Below are 22,524 nucleotides of genomic sequence, written 5' to 3' on the forward strand. Positions count from 1 at the left end.
CCCGGCCCGGCCTCCCCTTTATCTCCCAGAGGCTCCCAGCTCATAAGGCAGCAGGTGCCGCTGTGGGCCCGTCTGCACACGTCACAGGCACACGGTTCACAGACGGCGCGCCAGCTCGTCTCACACCTCAGAACGCGCGCATGACCGGCACAGCGTGCTCTTGTACACCTGCCGTCCCACGTGAGCCCTGTGTCCCTCCGCCGCGCGGCGTTCTGGGGTCCTTCCCCAGGCTGCTCCAGGAGGGCTTTCCCACACAGCCCCCACCCCGCCACCCGGTGGAAGGGCTGCTCCTCGCATGCAGGGGGGGCCTGAGCAGGACAGCACGGCCGCTGCCCGAGGTCAGGGCGGCCCGCACCCTGCACCCTCCCCGCAGCCACAGCCGAGACCCCGGCCTGAAGGACCCGCCCCCCCGGGGCCAGCTGAGCCCCCCACTCCTCCCGAGCGATGCACAGGACATCCGGGGTGGCCCCAGCCCGTGAGCACAGCTCGGGGTGGGGGGGGGGCGCTGGTGGGCCGTCCAGAGGACGCGGCCTCGGAGCAGCCGGGGCAGAGCCCCTGGGCGCCGCTTTCAGCTGGTGGCAGAGCGTGGCCGCGGGTCTGCTGCTTGGTGACTTCTGCGCGAGGCCCTGGCCCTACAGTTAGTACGGAGGCCACCGCACCCACTGAGCCCTCCCGCGGGGCCCCGGCAAGCAGGAAGCCACTTACCAACAAAAGGATGTTCCAAAGATCTAAAAACTTAAGCCTTCCGGAGAATACCAAATTCCAATATGCGACAGCCATTTCTAAGTCTGGCAAATAAAGGGAAAGAGCAGTTAGTGAATCCCAGTTTCTTTTTCCGCTGTGCACTGACCACTGCTCAGCGCGCTGGTATTCACTTACTCAATAACCATCAGCAAGCTCACCTAGAAGCGACACGAGGGCTAATGGGTTCAGAAGCGTTCCTCAAGTTGTGTGTAACCTAATTTTGTAACTCGGGGGAAATGTCTTTTAAAAAGGATTTGTTGCGAATTCCCTGGCGGTCCAGTGGTTAGGGCTTGACACTTTCACTGCGGTGACCCAGGTTCAATCCCTGGTCAGGGAACTAAGATCCCGCAAGCCACGCAGCACAGCCAAAAAAAAAAAGGATTTGTGTACTATGTTATTTGGACATGTAAATAAGTATCCCCTAATTAAACCATTTCAAAGACTCTCATTTTCTTATGTATTGGGCTTTCTTGAAAGCTGAACCGACCTGGATACTATTAACACATATTTATTTTTTAAAAATAGCCCAATGCACTTTCTAAGCGATGAACCACAAGTTAAAAACTCATTTAGAAAGGAAGGGACACAGTGCTTTCCAAATAGACCTGCCTTGCCACTTAAGAACTAAAACAGAATCTGATTCAAAAGTCAATCATAGAAGTACTATAAAGACTTGGGACTTCCCTGGTGGCGCAGTGGTTAAGAATCTGCCTGCCAATGCAGGGGACACGGGTTTGAGCCCTGGTCCGGGAAGATCCCACATGCCTTGGAGCAACTAAGCCCATGCACCACAACTACTGAGCCTGTGCTCTAGAGTCCACGAGCCACAACTACCAAGCCCACGTGCCACAACTACTGAAGCCTGCATTCCTGGAGCCCGTGCTCCACAACAAGAGAAGCCACCCGATGAGAAGCCCACGCACCACAACGAAGAGTAGCCCCCACTCGCCGCAACTAGAGAAAGCCCGCGCGCAGCAATGAAGACCCAACGCAGCCAAAAGTAAATAAATAAATAAATTTATTTTAAAAAACCAACAAGCTTTAAAAAACAAAGACTTGGAATTTCTTAAAGTCAAGACAAATAAGCATGTTTATTTGGTCACTAGTCAAAGTCAACGTCCTCAGTTTTCATCTTTCCTTGGCTGGAAGGTAGCGATGATTTCACAACTTCTGTACAGACCGACGCTGTGGGGCTCGAGCATAAGATGGTGTCTTAATGCAACACGAGCGCCATCTCAGGGCTGCCGTAGAGGATGCTCCCCAACCCACCGTGTTTGGGATACAGGCTCATTCTCTGCTCACTGCAAGGTTAGTATTGATTTCTTTCTATATGATTGATACACAAGTACATCAAGGGGCTGAGAGGGTTACTTCCTAAAGCGGACAACCTTTAGCCATGTCGGCTAGCGCTCATCACTGTCAGATGACCAAACAGTCATACTGCAATAACGCTTATGGGTGCACACCAGTTAGATTAATGCGAAAAGCTGATGAATAAACATTTAAGGCAACAAATTCCTTTAAATCCAAAACACTCAGCTAATCCCTTTTCAGATATTTACCTAAATCTGGTTTGGTCCCACCTGGACAAAAAACTATTAAAGCTGGAGCTCTGACCTGAGCTTTCCAGGGTCAATCATTAACACTGAATGAGCAAAAGAATCTATGAGTAGCAGCCAACTTTAAATAAAATGCCTCTGTTCCCTGTGTGTTTAAAGTGCATGAGATGTTCTCAGTCTGAAATAACCTGGAGTCTTAATCAGAAAGAAAGCAATGGTCAGGAAATTTCAGGAGCTGGTAGAAGGGAAGGCTGGCTGGACCTTACCTATGGGGCCCTCGGCATTTACGCCTAGACGATTAGTCCCGTCCTGCTAAGTCTGCATCCTTATCACTCAGGAAATCTGTACTCAACGCATCTTAATGATGAAAAGTGTCACATTGAGAAATGGAGGTAAACCTGGGGAAGAAAGAAAAATAAGTTTTTTGGCAGACATTAAATCTAGTTACTTTTAGGTTCGTTTGGTCCTAGAAACCCTTCTTATAAAGTTCCCGATTTGTATGTTTGCAAACCACACAACTAAAGTAGAAGTGTGCATTTTCAGAGACCTAGCATCACTTACAAAAACACGCCGAGTGCTGTCCTGATGGACTTGGCCATTTTCAAAATAACAACAACAAAACTCAAAATTACAGAACTTGAGAGCTGAAATCAAGAATAAAAGCTACTCCAGTGACCATAAAAGGAATCTTCATAGCACCTATATTCTTTCCAATAACCTCTGAAAAATCCTACCTCCTGAGTAAGAAAATGTTTAGAAGGTACTCCTACTTAAAATTTTTATCTGTGATACTCCCTTTAGAATTAGATCATAAAGATGTTCCTTCTGTCAAAAAAGGGTCTTTGGGCCAATGTAAAAATTAGCTAATAATCATGAAACTTTACTTCCTCAAAAATTATGATTTTTCAAAGCCAACCGATTCCAGACTCTAGCCAGTATAAAACCACGCTAAGCTTCTTACATCAAAACACGGAGACAAGGAGCTTTAATCATCTCCTCTTTTAGCCTATCAGTTAAGCACAGGCTAAGGAATCATCACACACAAAACAATACAGCACATGTACATCTTAACACACACATAAGCAGACACAGAAACCTGAAGGAAAGGGAGGGTTCATCTGTGGGTCTTTCTGTTGTTTTTTTTTTGATTACCCCTTTCCACTGCTGTCCATGCTTTTTCTAGGAATTATAGGAACACCTGTATCAATCTCTTTAATTTATATTTAACCCTTCAGAGGACAGACCATGTAATATACTTTGGAAATTGTAAAATCAATTGTTCCATTTGGGGTTCGCAGCCATAAAATTCCTCATCTTGCTTTATTTTTGGTAAAAAAGCCCTCAGAAAACCTTATAAAATAAAATGTATGTGAAATGTCCAGGTATCTAATCATTTTCCTGTAGAGGCTATTATTTGCTTTAATACAATTTTATATTCCTTCAGTTAGTCTCACGAAGCAAAGAAACAAAATCAGTAACTGCTCTAATTCTCTAGTGAATGATTTTTTAAAATAAATTTATTTATTTTTGGCTGCGTTGGGCCTTCATTGCTGCACGCGGGCTTTTCTCTAGCTGCAGTGAGTGGGGACTACTCTTCGTTGTGGTGCGCGGGCTTCTCATTGCGGTGGCTTTTCTTGCTGCGGAGCGTGGGCTCTAGGCGCGCGGGCTTCAGTAGTTGTGGCTCGCAGGCTCTAGAGCGCAGGCTCAGTAGACGTGGCGCACGGGCTTAGTTGCTCCATGGCATGTGGGGTCTTCCTGGACCAGGGCTCGAACCCGTGTCCTCTAGCATTGGCAGGAGGATTCTTAACCAGTGCGCCACCAGGTAAGTCCCTAGTGAATGACTTTTTATAAACATGTTATTTAAGTGTCTATAGGCATAAAAATAAATAAGACAATGATTTTTTTCTCAGTAAAGGAATTACAGGATAAACTATAAATTTCACCTTTTGTGCTGCCTGATGCTACGGCAGATCTATTTAAAATAGAGGCTAAACGAACTAGGCTCCGTATTGCCAAAGTGTTTCAAAATGCTCCGTACCCTCATAGTGAATTTCTTTGAAATTATTCATGCAGAAAGAAAGTAAACTTTTAAACTTTCAATTAGGTAATGAACTGAGACTGTCACACAGCACCCCACCGTATTTGTATTTTATAACTTCTATGCGCTGCTGACGGTAAATGTTTGGGCTGTTTCTTGTTTTCTGGTCACAAAGAATGTTGTTGAATGGTTTCTGGACACGTGTCCTGGCACACAAGTGAATGTGTTGAGGCAGACACCCACCCATGATTTCATGAGTCTTGTTAAACGGTTCTCCAAGCTGACCGCCCACCAGCGCCGTTCTGGAGCTGTCCTGGAAGAGGGAGTTGTGTATTCTAATGTGCACACTGCCATGAATGAGGCTGAGCGCCTGCTTGTATCTCCACTGGCCATATGGAAAGCATCTTTCGTGAAGGCCTTGGTCAGGTCTCTTGCCCATTCTCAATTAGGTTATCTTTTTCTTGTTGTTCTGTGGGAATTCTCTACGTATCAGGGACACAGGCCTTTGTCAGTTGAGTATCTCATGGCTCCCACCCCTCACGTGGATGCCTCTTCACTTCTCGATGCTGTTTCTTGGCCAGAAGTTCTTATTTTAGCGTAGTACACTCTACAGTCTTCTCTACAGTGATTTTTCATGCGTTTTACAACCTGTCCTACTGCGTGGCCATAAGGATATTCTCCTCCATTATTTTCTAAAGGTTTCTGCCTTCAGCCTTTCACACTGAGATCTACAACCCACCTGAACTGACTTTCATGTACGGTGTGAGGCAGAGATCAAGATGCATTTTTTTCCATACGACTAGACCATTCTCCCAGGACCATTTACTGAAAAGCCGTCCCTTCTCCACTTCTCCAAAGGGCCACCTTTCCCATAAATCAAGTGTTCCTGTAAACATGGATTTGTTTCTGGGCTCTCCATTCTGCTCCGCTGGCCTATTCATCTAATCTGGCCCCCAATGTCATGTACTCTTAATTACTGTAGCTTGAAAAGTCCCATGTTACGCACTGAGATAATATCCACCCCCTCACTTTTCTGTTACTATGATAAATTACATTGATCAACTTTGTAATGTTAAAAAAATCTTGCATTCCTGGACTACAACAAACTTTGTCATGACAAATCATCCTGGTGTTTTGGTTGATTTGTTTTGGGGGCTTAATTTACTTTGCTGAAAATCTGTTTAGGATTTTTGGATCTTATGTTCATCGTAAGCATCTCTTGATTCTTATGACTGGGAGCGGCCTATAATTTTCCATTCTCAAAATGTCCTCTCTAGGCCTTATTATCTAGGTTGTGCTGGCCTCAAAACGTATTGCAGAGTGTTTCTTCCTGTACTATTCTCTGGAAGAGGTGGTGTGACATTGGTGCTATTCTCTTTATTAAAAGCTTGGTAGGATGTGCCAGTGTACCAATTCTGGCCAAGAGTTTTCTCTTTGAAAAGCTTTTAAATTATGGGTTTAGACTCTCTAAGAGTTATGGAACTATTTCTTCATGTGCCCATTTCAGTAGGTTGTCATTTTTAAAAGAACATCTCTATTTCGTTCAGGTTTTCAAATTTACTAACATAAAGTTGTTCATAATACTCTCATCCTTTGATCTGTAGGGTCTACAGTGACGTCCCCCTTTCATTCTATATTGGTTATTTGTTATTCATTACTTTTTAAGTGTTCACATAACAAGCTTTTGGCTTTACAAATCCTTTCTACTTACAACTTTTAAAAAATTTCATGAAATGACTGCCTGTTTAAAAAAATTAATTCCTTCTGTCAACACTCTAACCTCCTGCTCTTTTCTCTACTTGTTAAGATGGATGCTTTCCTTACTGATTTTCAACTTTTCTTTCTAAAATATGCATTTAAGAAGCTGAATCCTGCAAGTTTTCATATGCAGTGTTTTATCATTCAAAATACTTTCTAATTTCCACTGTAACTTTTCTCAACCCAAGGGTTATTCAGAGGTGTGATATCCACACTTATTTCAGTCTATCTTTTTGTTATATTCCTCGTTTAATTCTATTGTGGTCAGAAAACACGCTCTGTATCGTTTTAAGTCTTTGAAATTTGTTCAACTTACTTTACGGCCCAGTTTACGGTCAATGTTTATAAATGTTCTATGTCTTTTTGAAAAGAATATGTATTCTTCAACATCAAGGGCAAAGTTCTACCTCCTTTTCCAAATCTTCTATTTCCTTACTGATTTTTCATCTACTTATTCTACCAGTTGGTAAGATGTGAGAATTCCCCACCTTGCTTGTAGCTTGTCTCTTTCTCTTTAGAGTGTTAACTTCTGCTTTAAGTAAACTATTACCCTCTTGGTGAAATAAAACTTTTATCATTAAGAAATGTCCTTCAGATTCCCCCTCCCTCCCTCCCTCCCTTCCTCTCCTGCTTCTCCTTCTTTCCTCCATCCCTCCCTCCTTCCTTCTTTCCCTCCCTCCTCGCTTCCTTCCCTCCTTCCTTCCTTCCTGTCCTTCCTCCTTCCTTCCTTCCCCCTTTCCTCTGCTCTTTAATTCATTAACACATAACTTTCTCCTCCTTGTTGTCCCCTCCATGTATATACTGGTTGGTTCCTCTTTGTCAAAATGTCTCTAGTTGAGACATGATGTGAGGTCTTCCAGAAATGTGATACCCGTTGCTAAGTACCACCCTGCTCCGCCTGCCTTGGGCTGGAGTTGGGGGCACTGAGAACTCAGGGGATGTGCATCCACAGCTGAAAATGACCAGGAACACAGAATTCCAGGGCCTTAAGAAGGTGGAAGCAGACCCACCCTGGAATAGAAGACTAATTGTGCATAAAACCACGGAGATGATGCTGACCAGACCATTGCAGGACCAGTTTGAGTTGATTATTGGAGCTGACTGTGCTGTTCTGCATGTAGCCCCCCCCCCCGCCCCAAGGCCTGTATACACCTGAGACTCCCTTTTAAAATCTTTGTCCCCTAACCAGCAACTTGGAGATGGTCTGAGGACACTAGTCCACCATCTTCCCAGGTTGCTGGCTTCCTGAATAAAGCACCTTTTATTATTTTTTCAAAAAAAAAAAAAAAAGAAAAGGATATGCCCTTCATTATCTCTAGAATCACTATTTGCTTCAAAGTTTGTTTTAATATTAACAGCCACGTCAGCCTTTTTTTGGTTAACGTTTGCAAAATGTATCAGCTTCTGTCCTTCAAATTGTTCTGTGCCCTTATGTCTTAGTTGTATCTACTGTAGACAGTACACATGGTAGTTGACTTTTCAAAAAAATTTTTTAAATTTTATTTATTTATTTTTGGCCGCGTTGGGTCTTCGTTGCTGCGCGCGGGCTTTCTCTAGCTGTGGTGAGCAGGGGCTACTATTCGTTTCGGTGTGCAGGCTTCTCATTGCGGTGGCTTCTATTGTTGCGGAGCACGGGCTCTAGGCATGTGGGCTTCAGTAATTGTGGCACGTGGGCTTCAGTAGTTGTGGCTCGCGGGCTCTAGAGCGCAGGCTCAGTAGTTGTGGCGCACGGGCTTAGTTGCTCCGTGGCATGTGGGATCTTCCCGGACCAGGGATCAAACCCATGTCCCCTGCATTGGCAGGCAGATTCTTATCCACTGCACCACCAGGGAAGCCCCACGGTAGTTGATTTTAAAAAATCCATCTAACATTTAATTCACTTACACTTAATATAATTATGTAAATGCTGACATTTTTAGGCTTAAATCCTCCATTTTATCATGTGCTTGCTATTTGTCCTGCCATAAACTAATTTTCCTTGTGTGCTATTTTTTTCTTGGATTCTTTCGGATTGAATTTTAAAATAACTTTACTCCTTGCTCTCTTATTTAGGAATTATATACAAATTATAATTCTCCTACTGTTTTTTTTTTTTTTTTTTTTTTTTTTGCGGTATGTGGGCCTCTCACTGTTGTGGCCTCTCCCGTTGCGGAGCACAGGCTCCGGACACACAGGCTCAGCAGCCATGGCTCACGGGCCCAGCCGCTCCGCGGCACGTGGGATCCTCCCGGACCGGGGCGCGAACCCGTGTCCCCTGCATCGGCAGGCGGACTCTCAACCACTGCGCCACCAGGAAAGCCCTCTCCTACTGTTTTTATAGTCATTATAACACATACAAAGAGCGAACAAATATTTTCCCACTGTTTTACCCTTTCACTTTCCTAAAAGCATCTTTTGATAAGCAGAAGTTTTTAACTTTGATGGAGTCCAATTTATCAATTTTTTCCTTATGGCTAGTGCATTTTATGTCTTCCCTGAAAAAGTGTTGCTTAACCCAAGGTTACAAAGATAGTCTCTTAATTTTTTTTTTTTTTTTGTCTCTTAATGTTTTGTCTGAAACTTTATGGTTGTCGGTATCTTGTACAGGTCTACAATCTAGCCCCAATTAATTTTCATATATGATGTGAAAGAGGGACCGAGGTTAAATTTTTTCACCTTTACCCAGTTGTTTTGGCATCTTTTGTTGACAAGGCTCTTTTCTCCCCCATTGAAATAATAAAAGCTGACTAACGATCTTGCAGTAGATGAACAAAGTAGGAAGAATTTACTAATTCATTTCAAGACTTACTCTAAGGCTACAGCAATTAAGAATATATGGTGTTGGGTTAAAGACAGATAGAAAGACCCATGGAATACAAGAGAGAAGATCCACACAGACAGTGTTTTGTTTTTAAAAAGATGTCAAGGTATTTCATAAAGTTTACTCAGTTTACCTAAGAATCCTGAAGCCCCCAAAGAAAGGATGTAGAATTAACTGTTAAAGGCAGGTGTTCTAACCAGTCAAGAGTTAATGGCCAGGAAAACGTGAAGAAATCATAGCAGAGCAGACACGAAAGCCAAAGTGTTTCTAGAGGTTAGTGCTATTTAGACTGGAAGCAAAGTCCTTCACATCTCTAAAAACATCGGTTATCTCCACAGTTTAGTTCACTAATACATTCATAATACTTTTGTTTAATATTTTGAAAAATAGCTTCACCTTTAACTGCTCCTTGAGGTGTAGAGAGAGAGCAGTCCACCAACCATCATTAACTTGTAAGCTAAAGTTATGTTCTGTATACTCCAAATAAGAGGGCATGAGATTATCTAAAACATTTTGGGAAGATTCACTCTCAAAATCTTTAAAATATATTTTTAAAGTTATGTTACTTCATAGGATAATAGGAATTAAAAAAATGTTACTTGTGGGCTTCCCTGGTGGCGCAGTGGTTGAGAGTTCGCCTGCCGATGCAGGGGACACGGGTTCGTGCCCCGGTCTGGGAGGATCCCACATGCCGCGGAGCGGCTGGGCCCGTGAGCCATGGCCGCTGAGCCTGCGCGTCCGGAGCCTGTGCTCCGCAACGGGAGAGGCCACAACAGTGAGAGGCCCGCGTACCGCAAAAAAAAAAAAAAAAAAAGTTTACTTGTACAGCATATTTCTAGACAATGTCTAAGAAATGCCATCAATTGTCTCTATAAGAAGCACTTGTTTCCAAAATGTCCCATTTTGGGGAGATTTTAACAGGTGGGACAACTTGTAGTCCAATGCCAATGGAACGCTTCTTTAAGAGGTCTTTCCTATTCTGAAACTACTGGTAACTCATCTAGGCTTTCCTAGGTGACAAGAACGCGGAACACATATGCTGTTACAAACTGTTACAGTGATGATACCTTTTGTTTGGTTGGTTTTATTCAGCTACCAGGAACGTGGTAAGATATTAGAAATAAAGTCTCATAGAGTTTAACGTCACACATGGGTTTAGTGAAAACAAGCACGCTGTCAGCACAGCCTTAGAACATGTCTACCTAAGGCTTTTGAGCTCCTTCCGGAGCTAAAAATAAGTGAGTTTAGGTTGTCAACACTGAGCTATCAGCGTAGCAGCAAGTCAGCTTTTACACACCTCCTGAAACAGTAATAAGCTCAGTGATTAGAAGAAGTTTATGTACTTTCATTTACCTCTCCGACTCATCCAGCAAGTCAGAAACACGTTACGGTATGGATGAAGCTTTTATCCCAACCCTGTATGTAGAACAGAGAGGTGTTACAAGCAAAGAGACAGAATGACATTTTACTAATGCTTAATAGAGCAACACAACGAATTACACATGGAGCACACAGTATTATGAAGTAAATTAAATGGCTGAAAACAAACCAGCAAAAACACCTGGATGTTTACCGTCAATTCAAAACTGGAAGGAAAAAAGTTAAAAGGAGAGAGTGTTACAAAAGAAATTAATCTGAATCAAAACACTGAACAAAACTTTAACTGGAATTTAAAAGAAAACCAAAGGTTTAATAGTACAGATGCATAAGAAATTTGTAAACTATTCAAAGGACATAAATTGATATGAAGTTTACAGGTTGCTGAAACATAGTTAATGTTGAAAGTACTTTCCTTTCTGAAAAAGTTTCAACTGAGACCAATTTACTTACCCAAGCTCTGTCATGCCATCTACAAATTCTTTTTGCTAAATTCACATAGAGTCGCGGCCCTGAATTTCCACGCTATACCCAAAACGGTGACACTAGGCTTAAATCTAGGCTTAAATCATCACAAAACTTCTGAATTCCATCAATTCCAATTTTATTTTCATCTTGTGGGTCTGTAGTTAAAGTTAAGGGGAAAAGAAGTGAAAATTTTGGATATTTTGAAAAGCATTACTAAAAGGGGTGGTAAGAATCATACCTCTACTACATAGTTTTGGCAAGTGTGTTTCAAATACATCCATCAATGCACTGCAGTTTTCTACCATATGTGAAAGAAATAGCAATAAATAATGATTTATCCAGAAAATACTCTTTATTTTTAAAATCTAGGTTCCTGGGTTTTTTGCGGGGGGGGAAATCATTGAAACTTCTTTGAAGACTTCATCATCAAGAAAAAATTAATTAATATCCCTAAAGTAAAATAAAATTTCAAGCTTACAGAATTTTACCTTGCCCAAAGGCAAACTGCTATGAAAAACACTGTAAAGCATTCAAAATATTTTAAGTGTTTATCACCACCTTGTCAAAGCAAAAGAAACATGTTTTTCTTTTAAAAGTGACTTCATTTGCCACAGCGCTACTACTACCGCAGAGCACTCATTTTTCAGTCATTTAGTTTATGCATCCACGTTTAACAGCTTAGAAATCCAGGCTCCCCCCGCCCGCCCCCCCATCCCCCCGCCAATTTCTAGTTTAGACATAAAATTAAGGAACTTAGCATTTCTCCATGGGAAAATCAAACCGTGAAATCCATTAAGAGAATCAGCAAGGCCTCACCAAGTGAGGCCCTGTGACCTCAGCCTGTGTCTCCTGACGGGCACCACAATGACAGCCCACCTGCTGCCGTAGAAGGTGGGAGAAGCAGGCCCGCGGCACCTTCCCGCAAAGGAAGGTTAAGTGCAACAAACTCTTCTTCCATCACACGAGATCGAACTCGTAAGTGCTCAATGCCACATTCATATATACATATGTTGTTACCAAAGGAGAACTGCTGACCTACCTTAAATGAGCAAAATCACACAGACCCTTCCAACTCTACGCTCCTGTGTCCGAGAGAACCTGCCGCCGTGGGCTCATAGGACAGAGGTTCCCACACACCTCCTGACTCAAGCCTGCGCTCCTAACACGACAGACCTTCAGGATAACAGAAAAATGGGTCTACGATGCCCTCACCTAATAAGCGTCCTGATAAACTTCATATATAATAATTTAGAATGCTTTAAAGTAGTCTGGAAGCACTCATTCATTTGTATACATTGTGTAACAACGGTTGTTCTATTTGTCAATTGGCTTTGAACTATACATCTATGTTTAGGGGCCAGAATGACTGTACCATATGTCTACTTTAAATGGCTACAATTGCATGAATACAATTAAATGATAAGGGATGAAGCTTAAAGACTAAAGATAATTTTCACATAAAAATATTTTTCCAAAGGCAGCTGCACATATCTGAATAACTTTTAAGATCTGCACAGCATATGACTTACAAAATTAGCTCAGGAATTAACTTAGCCAAAAAAATTTAAAGCACACTGAAAACAATGTTCATTTTTGGAGAACTACAACAAGTACAAATCTGTTTTTTAAACCACAGAACGTGTTTCTGAACCAAGATTTTTTTTTTAATGGAATGCAATTTTCAATTGATTTTTTGGATCTAGATAGACAGATTATACACAGTATTTTCAAAAGTGAAAAATGAAAATAATAAATAAACAAGAACTTAAAGCCAAGGGAGTTACTCTGTTTGTGTTAATACTTGTTTAAATGAGGGATTTTATTTTTTACGTTTTGGAAAGATAAGATTAACCTTAGAAACTGCTAGGAAAAAAAAGAATCAGCTCTTGAATCGTTGCCACCTCTCCCATTACGGCACAGACCTGACATTTGATGTGGAATTTAGAGCCTGCTGAGCAGTCTGGATCTGCACAGACTCATCATGCAGACTTATTTTTGCGGCATGACTGCATTTTGATAGGGAGAGCTCCATTCTAAGTGCCAATTTCAATGAAAATAACAACTGTCCCCCGCTGACAACACAAAGGTTTTTTTGCCAAGAGTTTTCCCAGAAGCTTCTGCAGCTGGAGCTCTTCCAGGGCTCCAACACCAGCACACGGTGTTAAGGGCAGGATACCTGTACCCTCGCATCAGAACTACTCTTACGAGTTGGTATCGTTCTGGAATGGCCTTCTCACCACGTATTCCTGCCTACGTACAAGTGCTGGGGAGAAGTGCTGTCTTAACGAGTGTAGCCACCTGGCCTGGACACCAAGCCTCCGAGCGGTGACCGTGCGCAGCTGACCGTGGGCACACGAGCCTCCGCCCAGGCCACATGCAGGAGGGCTCGCTGCTCGTCAGTCCTCAGACTTTTGTGCAGCTGAACGTCTGCACGGGAAGGGAATGCACGTCGGGGGCCTGACGCAGCACGGAGGCTCCAGCACAGACACCCTGCTCCCTGGAGACGGACGCACTCGCCACTGTGCCCCTACCTTTGTACCAGTTATACGGCGGCTCCAGCGTCTTCCTGTCCACGGAGGTTCGCGTGGAGTCCTTGTGGAACGAGGCCGGGCTCTGGAAGAAGCTGTCCGTGGCGCGTCCAGTTTCCACTCACTTTGGGCTGAGCGCCGGATGGCAGTTCTCTCATCAGCCTGAGTGAATGCCATGAGCTGGTGGACCTCGTCCTTCTGAGATGATTTAAGCTTATGCTGTGGGAAGCAAAAGAAGCAGGAAAGCCAATGAGGCCAGTCCAGAGAGCTGTTTCAGCTCTATCACTAACTCCTATATTGTAACTGGACTTAACTTTTCCTTGGGTGACCGGACCTCACTTCAGAATTACAGGAAGACAAAGCCTTGTTTTTCATCAGTTAAAAAGACTGCACAGCCTTCTGAAAATTCAAACGACAGCATCTACACAGTAACAAATATACAAAGTCTCATCTCCCCCAAATTAGAAGAATCAATGTCTTATACAAAATACATTTTGATCTCTATCTGGTTCACTTTGCAAGAAGTAGGATGTTAATTTTTTTCTAAGTCTCAGTGAAATCCCTCCTTATAACACATATGTACCCCCTGATGAAATGTGGCTAACCCGAGGCCTGACCACATCACCTCAGCCCACCTGTGGCTCCTCCTTGGCTTCAATTAATTTCAGGCCCTAATGGCCAGGAGGAGGACCTCATGGTTGGAAACATCATTATTTTAAGTTTTTCTCCATTTAAAATTAGCAGAACACTGATGAAAACAAACACACATAACAAAGAATTGTGTGAAAAATAACTTATACAAGTTCCAGAAGCAGGCGCAAAAAGCCTGTTATGGTTAAATGAAGATGATACTAATAATGAGAATGCCTGTGTACATGAGACAGAGATAAGATGGAAAGACAGGGCAGAGGCTGGCGGTAGGCAGTAAATAACAAAACTGCCATGTAACAGTACTATATATAGCATATAATGAAACCGAATAGCATTTTCATGTTTCCAGGTATCGGATGGTTAAGGTTTTATTTATCTAAGGTAGCCTGATGAAAACAACTGCAGAAATGACAGTCATTCACTAATTTCTGTAAATCAAAACAGAGTCTGTAGTCTACTGGGTGCTAATACTTTAAAAGACACTTTACACAATAATATGATAAGGGGAAAAGTTTTACTTAAAATGATTTATACTCAGTCTTGTTCAAAAAAAAGATGAGTTTATAGAAGCACACAGAATAAATTATAATTTACAGAAATAGGTAACTGGAAAACAAACTGTAGGTGAGGAAATCAAGAAGAGGAAATAAGGAAAATAAGAAAGCCAGATAAGACACAGACACGCACACCATATATAAGAGTTGAAAGTGAGCTGAAAATTAGGCTCTGAGCTTCTCAGTTGCCAACGTAAAGAAGAAAAGAGGATTAGTTAGGAAAATCTGTTTTCATAAGATTTAAAGACCCACCAGTGGCCCAAAAGTGGCCCAGCCCCTCCTGGCGCTGAGACTGGAAGGAATTGGAGACACGAAATGTTCCCTTTGTACCAGACCAGCTCCTCACCAAATGCCACCAGTGAACAGCAGAGCAAGCTTGCAAAGCTTTTTGCTAAGGCCTCCCTCAGTGCCTGCTGGTGCCAGAAGAGCAGGGGACAACTGAGCAGAAGTTACGCTACTGCAGTCCACACACACTGCTCTCCAAGTGTGGCTGGGGACACGGGGGGCCTAAGACCTTTCAGGGGTTCCGCGGTCACAAAAGTATCTCCAAATGCCTCCAAGCCGTTACCCACCTTTCTCACTCTCACTGGTGTATAGTAGAGGCTTCCAGAGGCTGCCTGACTGGTGACATCACAACAGACTGAACACAGAAGATTGGAGAACCTAACTTTGATTAAAGATGTTTGCAAAAATGTAATGTGAATATATAACGGGTTTACTATTGTTATTTTTAAACACAGATATTTTCAAACTTTCCATTTTAATTTCTAATACGGTAAATACCAATGGCTACAATCCCAATAATTTTTTAAAGTGTATAGGGGGCCTGGGACTTAGAAGTTTGAGAAACACTGATCTAGAGTAACCCAGGGAATTAATATTTTGGCTACTTAGAACAATGACTGTTGATCATTTGGGGTCCTGGGTCCCTTCTGGAATCTTATGACAGCATGGATCCTTTCTCCTGGAAAACGTATGTGGTACACACGTGGGCATATGGTTTGGCACAGAAATTCAGGGTTTTCACGGACCTTTTAGGACCATCCTGGCTTCTCAGAGGCTGGGGGAAGGTGGAACTCGGGCTAAGAACCCTGGAGCTAGGTCAGGAGGTGCTGGTCTCTGCCGCAGTGAGAGCACCGTGCGGACAGGTGGGCGAACTGTGCTCCACGCGGCTGCATTTACAAACCCGCAGCTACCCAGCGACCACAGCCTACAGTCCGGGTTCCAGGGGCACACGTAGAGTGCATATTCTCTACCTTATTTCCTGAAATTGAGCCTTTGAGAAAAACCAAAGAGTTCAAGGTTCTGTTCTTTGGGAAGATTAAATTTTGCTCAGTGCGGTCAGATGCCAAAGGCTTTGACAGTAAACTGACAAAAGACAATGCTGGCATCTTTGATGACACCGATGGCTTCCCCAAGGGAGGTGGGCAAAGCCAAGGCTTACCTCAGACACCTTAAGACAGTGACAGGTGTTCGACCCCAAAATGGTGCACCGTTCAGGAGACCCATGACATGCTCACTGTGGAAACTGCCCTCAATGCTAGATTTTAACATTCTGTCAGGCTTGTAAAGGCAGAATTCGGTACATACATACAATGAAATTCAGCCACAAAAAATCATGGAGTACTGATATATGCTACGATATGGATGGGCCTCGAAAACATTATGCTGGGCGAAGGAAGTCGGACACAAATGGTCACACGTTGTGAGGTTCCATTCACGCGAAACATGCGGCACAGGCAGGTCCTGAGACGGAGGGCGGGCGGCGTGGCCAGGGGCTGGGGGAGGGAGGCGTGGGAGGGACTGCTGACAGGTGTGGGCCTTCCTTTGGGGGATGAAAATGTTCTGGAACTAGACACAGGCAGCGGTAGCACAACGCGGTGAAGGTCCTACGCACCACTGGACTGTACACTTCGAGACAGTTAACCTTATGTTATGTGATTCCACCTCAGAAAAATCCACCTTAGCACCCTGAGACTCTCCAAGACGAGCCAACAGAGCAACGTTTGCTCAGGTGACAACCATTCAGTCGGGAGATCCCCGCCAGGGAGATGCTGCCCAGCACCTGGAGGACAGGACGAGGTCCCATCTCGAGGTCCTTCTCCTGACAGCAGCCTCCCGCAGCCCCTCCTAAACCGCGACCAAGCGGCTACACGACCGTATAACGGGGAACACTTTCCGGGAAGACTAGGAGGAGGGGGGCAGGAGGAGCACGTACCCCAGGCCACCCAGAGCGCTCTGAACTGTCACCGCGTGAGTTACAAGGTGGGGGCAGTGCAGATGATCAATCTATTCCAGGTGGCAGGACCTGTCCATCCCAAGACAGATCCTACCCCCTGGAACCGCGAAGTGGCACAAAGGCGATGGTTCTGCATGAGCGACCGCAGCCGTGGGTCCAAGCCCAGCCCAGAGCAGGTCTCTGGCCAGGATGAAACGGGACGGGATGGTCAGTAAAGTTCCAATGATTCAATGTTACCCCTACGGTGATTAAAACAACCACCGATAGCTAAATCTAAAGACTATATGTGCTTCATGCCCAAAAGGGACAAAGAGATTCAAGTTGCAATTTGTAAAAAAAGGGACCCATGGGCTTCCCTGGTGGCGCAGTGGTTGAGAGTCCGCCCGCCGATGCAGGGGACGCGGGTTCGCGCCCCGGTCCGGGAAGATCCCACGTGCCGCGGAGCGGCTGGGCCCGTGAGCCATGGCCGCTGAGCCTGCGCGTCTGGAGCCTGTGCTCCACAGCGGGAGAGGCCACAGCAGTGAGAGGCCTGCGTACCGCAAAAAAAAAAAAAAAAAATCTGGACAATCCAGGAAAAACCTCAGATAAATTCTCTACCTCTGGAAAAAACCTCAAACATTTTAATCGTGACCTTGTAAAAAATCACCCATGTGATCTGGGCACCAAAACTGACCACATACAAAATGAAAATGTTATCCTTAAAATGCCCTTCCAGAGACACTGAATACACCAAAATCTCCTCTTAGGGTCAACTTACAAGGAGCTGCCAGGGCAACCACACTGACCCAGTTCGTGCCATCAATTCAGTCGCCTTGACGGTTTCAGGTACGGCAGGCGGGGATGGTGCATGGAGTCACACCAAAGTGCCCCCTTTCACTCTCCTTCCTCTCCAACCTCTTCAGCAAGTCAGGCTCCTGCCCACCCAGCCCCTTCCCCTTAAGAGCTGGGGCGTGTGGTCTCACCGGCCAAGGCGGGCGCACTCGGCCGGGCAGTGCAGCTGCTGCCCCGGGGCCGGCACGAGCCTCCCGGCTGCACTGCGGACAGTCCGCTCCTGGTTTCTGGGACGACCTTCTCGAGCCCTCACGTTCCTCTGACCGGCGCTTCTCCATCTGCTTTCTTGCCTGCTCTTCCCACCCAGAAGGTTGGTTCTCACGCCTCTCCTCTTCCTGGCACATTCCTCCTGGACCATCTCTCTCCGGCCTGAAAGCCTCTCCCCGGCCTCCCACTACCACGAGGACAAAGGCTGCCACTCCTCCCTGTGACCAGATGAGTGCCCATCACAGCCTCCCGCCGCGGCTGCTCCCTGGCTCTCTGGGCTCCGCGGGGCCCTCTTCCCATTCCTGTCCCTCCCACCCCACACGTGCGCCGCGCACATCCGGCTGCCCCACTCCCACTCGTTCTCGAGAGTTCAGCTCAGCTCACACCGTGCTGCCGCGGTCAAGCCTTCACTGGCTGGGCATCTGACACCCCACACCCCACCCTGCGGGTGCCTGGAACCGGTGCCTCTCCCTGGCACTTATCCCAGCTGTAATAATGTAGCTGCGTGTTCAGTGCCCGTCTCTCCTGCTGGGACATCGTCTCCATCAGTACCAAACCCACGTCTGCTTGCTAAGCGTCGAAGCCCCGGCACCTTGCACACCACCTCGCTTGCACGCAGAAGCCACTGAATGTACTGAATGAACACTGAAACCCTTCAACTACCATGGTTTCCACGACGTTTCAAAGTAACTGTACGTTTCCAGAAAGCCCGCCCTCTCCTGGTCTCCAGATCTACGTCTCTAACCAACTAGATCCCGCTATCTCCCCCTCCTCACAGCATCATCTTTCCGTACAAACCTGCGCTTCCTTCTACAATCCCTATTTTGGTCAATACCATAACCGTCTGCTCAGACGCCCCAGCCAGGGCCTGCAGAGCCCTTCCTTTCCTTTTCCTCCTTTTCTGAACGGCTCTGTGAAATTCCCCACCCTTCCCTCCTCCCATGCCCCTTGTTCCTACCGACAGTCTACGTTCAAGTCTTCTCTTCTTGCCGAGCTATTACCGCCGCTTCCTAGCTGGCCTCCCCGACCCTCAGTCCTGACCCCCTCCCATCCAAGTCCTGTTCTCCGGACAAAAAGGCGATCGCTTCGCACACACCCCTCCTTCTCAAAGACCTTCCAGGCTCCCGCTCTCTCCGAAGACTCTGCCCTCCTCGGCGGGGAACACGAGACCCTGCTCGGGAGCCCTGCCATTCTCGACCCTGAAATCCACGTTCCGGCCGCTCTGAACCACCGGCAAGGCTCAGGCGCGATCCGGTCCACCGCATCTCCCGGCAGGACGCCCGCCTGCCCGGAACGTCCTCCCTCCGGGGTCACCCGGCTGCTCGCGCTCCCGAGGAGGCAGTGCTCGGAGTCCCCGGCCCGCTCTGTGCCTCCGTCTCGTCAAGCAGCACCGCCGCACTTGGGTCACCGGTCCGGTCCCACCTGCGTGCTCCCCGCCGCGCCTAAGGACTCCGCGCCCGGCCCTGGGCCCCGACCGCCAGTCCCCGACCCACGACCTCCGACCCCAACCCTCGGCCCCAGCAGCGCCTCGCCGCCCCCCAGCCCCGGATGCCCAGGAGCGGCCGAGAGGAAGGCGAGCCGCGGGCCACCTACCATACTCCCCGCTTTCCCCAGCTTGTCGCCGGCCCCGGCCGTCTGCGCAGGCGCCCCGGCCCGGCCGCGCCAGCCCCGGCCCGGCCGCGCCATCCCCGTCCCTGTCCTCAGTCCCCGGGACACCCGCCCAGGGAGGCAGCCACAGGTCAGGCTGGGCCGGCGGGACTCCAATTCCCGGCGTGCACTGCGCCGCCAGGGGCCGCCCGGATGCAGGCCCCGCGGCGCCTCCGACTCCCGGCGTGCACCGCGCCGCCCGGGGGTGGACGGAACCCACACCCCGCCTCCTTAAAGGGGCCGCGACTCCCTTTGAGCCGCGTCGGGCGTTCGAGAGAGCACTAAGGGCCTCCTGGGCCCTCCCCGTGCCCGACCTCGTCCCCGCCCCGGGGGCGGCCCCGCCGCCCGGAAAGGGATGCGGAGAAGCCGGATAAGGTCTTCCCCTCTGGAAAGCCGGGCCCAGGACGCGGCGCGGCGGGAACGTCTAGGTGAGCGTTCGGCGCGGGGCCCCGGGTCCGGCCTGAAGTGCGGCCCTCGGGGCTTCCCTCTCCTCCCCTCCCTTCCCCTGAGGTCTCTCCTTCCCGTGGGTGTCCGTTCTTCTCCTCCCCGGGGTCTGGTCTCCCTTCGGGGTCTCTCCTCCCAAGGTCTCCTCTTCCTGGGGGTCCCTTCTCCCCCTCCCCGGGAGTCTGGTCTCCCCTCCCCCTCCCGGGTCTCCCCTCCCCGGGGGTCTCCCCTTCCCGAGGATGTCTTCTCCCACTCCCTAGGGGGGCGGTGTCTGGTCTCTCCTTCCCCTCCCTAGAGGTCTCCCCTCCTCCTTCCCAGGGGTCTCTCCGCCTTCTCCCGAGGTTCCGTCCTCTCGGCCTCACTCAGCCCCCGCCCGCTCTCTCCTCCTCCGGGCTTTGCGCCGAGAGCGGTGCTGCACCTGAGCACCCTTTACCGGACCCCACACCTGGCGGCGGCCCCGGGGTTGCGGGGAGGGCCGATGGGGGTGCGGGCGGGAGCTGGCGAGGCTTCAGACACCGCGGGCCTCTCGGTTGGACCGTCTACACTTTCCCGGCGCCTGATCCTCGGGTCAGATCTGCGGAGGAGCCGCCGCTCCACGAGCCCCTGGGGGTCCTGGCTCTGCGCGCCGCTCCCTGGTTCCCGTCTGACCTCACCCGTGGTCCCCGTTCACGCTGTCGTCCAGGTGTCAGGCGGCCCTGCCAGGTCCCAGGTCCCCTGGGAAAAGGACGCACGACGTGAGCCCCGAGTTTCCGCGTGATTCGGGGACAGCCCGTCATCCAGCTCCGGGGAGCCGCTCCGAGGAGGGGGGCCTCGTGGAGGGTCGCTGCCTGTCACGGGGACAGGTATCCCCGTGAATGACTCTAGCGCTTTCCTAAGGGTGGGAAGATGCAAGGATCCGGTCTGTAAATGTTGTTCCTAAAGTGTAACCGTCGAAGGGCCTGTTTTCCCAAAGCGCCAGGCCTCATCCCGTCCTGGGTCTGCGCTCCCCTCGGGCTGCGCTGTGTGCGCCCGGCACCCCATGGCTGGCCGGGGGAACCGGATGGCGAATAACGTAACTGAGTTCACAGCCTTTTTATACGTTTTTCTGATCAGTTTTTCGGCCAGAGCGGCGTACCGTCTTACTGGTCCTAAATTTCTTTTATAATATAAATTTTTGAAAAGACAGTGTCTTAGTGATTGGATTATTAACGGAATACTGGGTTTTTGTACAGTTTAATTAACATTAAATACTTTAAAACTTTTTATTGTCCGTAAGAATTTTCTTCTTTCCTTCCTCTCCCCCTTTTTTAACTTATTCTCCCATTTTACTGATTAGAAGTGAACCATAAATTGTATTATAAGTGCTTTATCTTTTAAGAACTAGACTTTACATCATCTAACTTGTTCAAGTGTAAAATAGGCTTTTCAAGTAAAATCCTCCACAGATTACATTCAGGTAGATTGCTTCCACTGGGGGTTTCTTTGCTTCCTTGGATCTTTCCACAAGTTCCCCCCTTTGTTGCCGGTTTTGTGCCTGGCCTGGAAGTTCTGGTGGCATCAGGAAGAGATACTGCAAACAACCCTCCTGCTTTCCTTTTTGCAGAGGTCCTGCACCTGCTAACCCTGATCCTGCCCCATCCAAGCAGCTCGCTCTGGAATTCCTGCCTGGAGCTCCCATACCAGGTCAGCCACCCTCCCCGCTTTAGGGTCTGGGTTCAGCTGGGTAGACGGCCGGCCCCTAGGGTGGGCTGTCCCGGGAGCTGTGTCCCACCTGGTCCTGATGGCCTCTGCCCACAGACAGAGGCTGCTGTCAATAAACCACACTGACTTTCAGCAGTTGGACCTGCTAAATCTGAGGTGGTGGGTCTGGAAGGTCCTGAGGAAGAGAGACGGAGGGGCCTCTGGCTACACGTGTGCAGGAGGCTGGGGGGCAGGGCTGCCAGGTTCTCGCATTTTATTTTAGTCCAGTGTGTAAAGTGGAAAAACAGGGGCGCTGCCTCCCCGCCCCCCATTCTCCGGAGGGCCTCCAGCAATGGTCTAGGGCTCTGTGGTCCAGCAGCGGGTGTCCCAGGAGAGGGCTGCACGCCCTGCAGTCTTGATGGAACTCAGAGTGGAGGCGAGAGGGAAATCTTAACCTAGTGACTTTGCTCTGAAAAAACCTGGTCTTAGACTTTTTATTTTTTTTTGGCTGTGTTGAGTCTTTGCTGCTGTGCTGCTGTGTACTAGCTTTCTCTAGTTGCGGCGAGCGGGGGCCACTCTTCGTTGTGGTGCGCGGGCTTCTCATTGCGGTGGCTTCTCTTGCTGCGGAGCATGGGCTCTAGGCACGCGGGCTTCAGTAGTTGTGGCTCATGGGCTTAGTTGCTCCGCAGCACGTGGGATCTTCCTGGGCCAGGGCTCAAACCTGTGTCCCCTGCATTGGCAGGCGGATTCTTAACCACTGCGCCACCAGGGAAGCCCCAGATCTTGGACTTTTTATGTAAAAATTATTGGAAGTTTCTTTGTTTTTGAGTAGGCTTAATAATGAACCCATATGCCTTTTTATTCTGAATCATTTATTACAAATTTTTTTCTTAATCAAATAATCTCATCGATTTTAAAGTTAGTTTTGGATTCCTGTTCTGCCTTTATAAAAACAAGCAAAACCTCCTAGAAATTTGGCAAAGTTGGGGAGATATATTTTAATTAATATTGGACTATGTA

General features: G+C 47.6%; 2 protein-coding genes across 8 annotated transcripts in view; one reads left to right on the forward strand and one right to left on the reverse strand.

The window, feature by feature from the left end:
• Nucleotides 1-1,745: 1,745 nt before the first annotated feature.
• On the reverse strand, nucleotides 1,746-17,973 carry DCUN1D2 (defective in cullin neddylation 1 domain containing 2). Its single transcript, XM_032610925.1, has 3 exons — nucleotides 17,679-17,973; nucleotides 13,276-13,491; nucleotides 1,746-2,701 (listed from the first exon to the last, which is right to left on the reverse strand). Exons 1-3 carry the CDS (start codon nucleotides 17,889-17,891, stop codon nucleotides 2,678-2,680), a joined length of 453 nt encoding a protein of 150 aa, XP_032466816.1. The 5' UTR covers nucleotides 17,892-17,973; the 3' UTR covers nucleotides 1,746-2,677.
• Nucleotides 17,974-19,631: 1,658 nt separating this feature from the next.
• TMCO3 (transmembrane and coiled-coil domains 3) overlaps nucleotides 19,632-22,524 on the forward strand; it is a 31,298-nt gene continuing 28,405 nt past the window's right edge. For 2 of the 7 annotated variants that reach the window (XM_032610920.1, XM_032610914.1), the window contains exons 1-2: nucleotides 19,633-19,829; nucleotides 21,428-21,507. The gene's annotated coding sequence lies outside the window, so the exon portion shown is untranslated. Of the gene's footprint in view, nucleotides 19,830-20,527; nucleotides 20,688-21,427; nucleotides 21,508-22,524 lie in introns of all 7 variants that reach the window. The other 5 variants (XM_032610915.1, XM_032610918.1, XM_032610917.1 and 2 more) reach the window with 5 other exon arrangements.

This window comes from Phocoena sinus, chromosome 18 (genome assembly GCF_008692025.1).
Source record: "Phocoena sinus isolate mPhoSin1 chromosome 18, mPhoSin1.pri, whole genome shotgun sequence".
Lineage (NCBI taxonomy): Eukaryota > Metazoa > Chordata > Mammalia > Artiodactyla > Phocoenidae > Phocoena > Phocoena sinus.

Coding starts and splice junctions, on each gene's coding strand:
- DCUN1D2 (XM_032610925.1), bottom strand. CDS start 17,891: ATGTGCCAGGAAGAGGAGAGGCGTGAGAACCAACCTTCTGGGTGGGAA. Junction 13,492..17,678: donor GAGTGCGCCCGCCTTGGCCG/GTGAGACCACAC, acceptor TGCTTCCCACAG/CATAAGCTTAAATCATCTCA. Junction 2,702..13,275: donor GCCGTATAACTGGTACAAAG/GTAGGGGCACAG, acceptor TTTCTTCCCCAG/GTTTACCTCCATTTCTCAAT.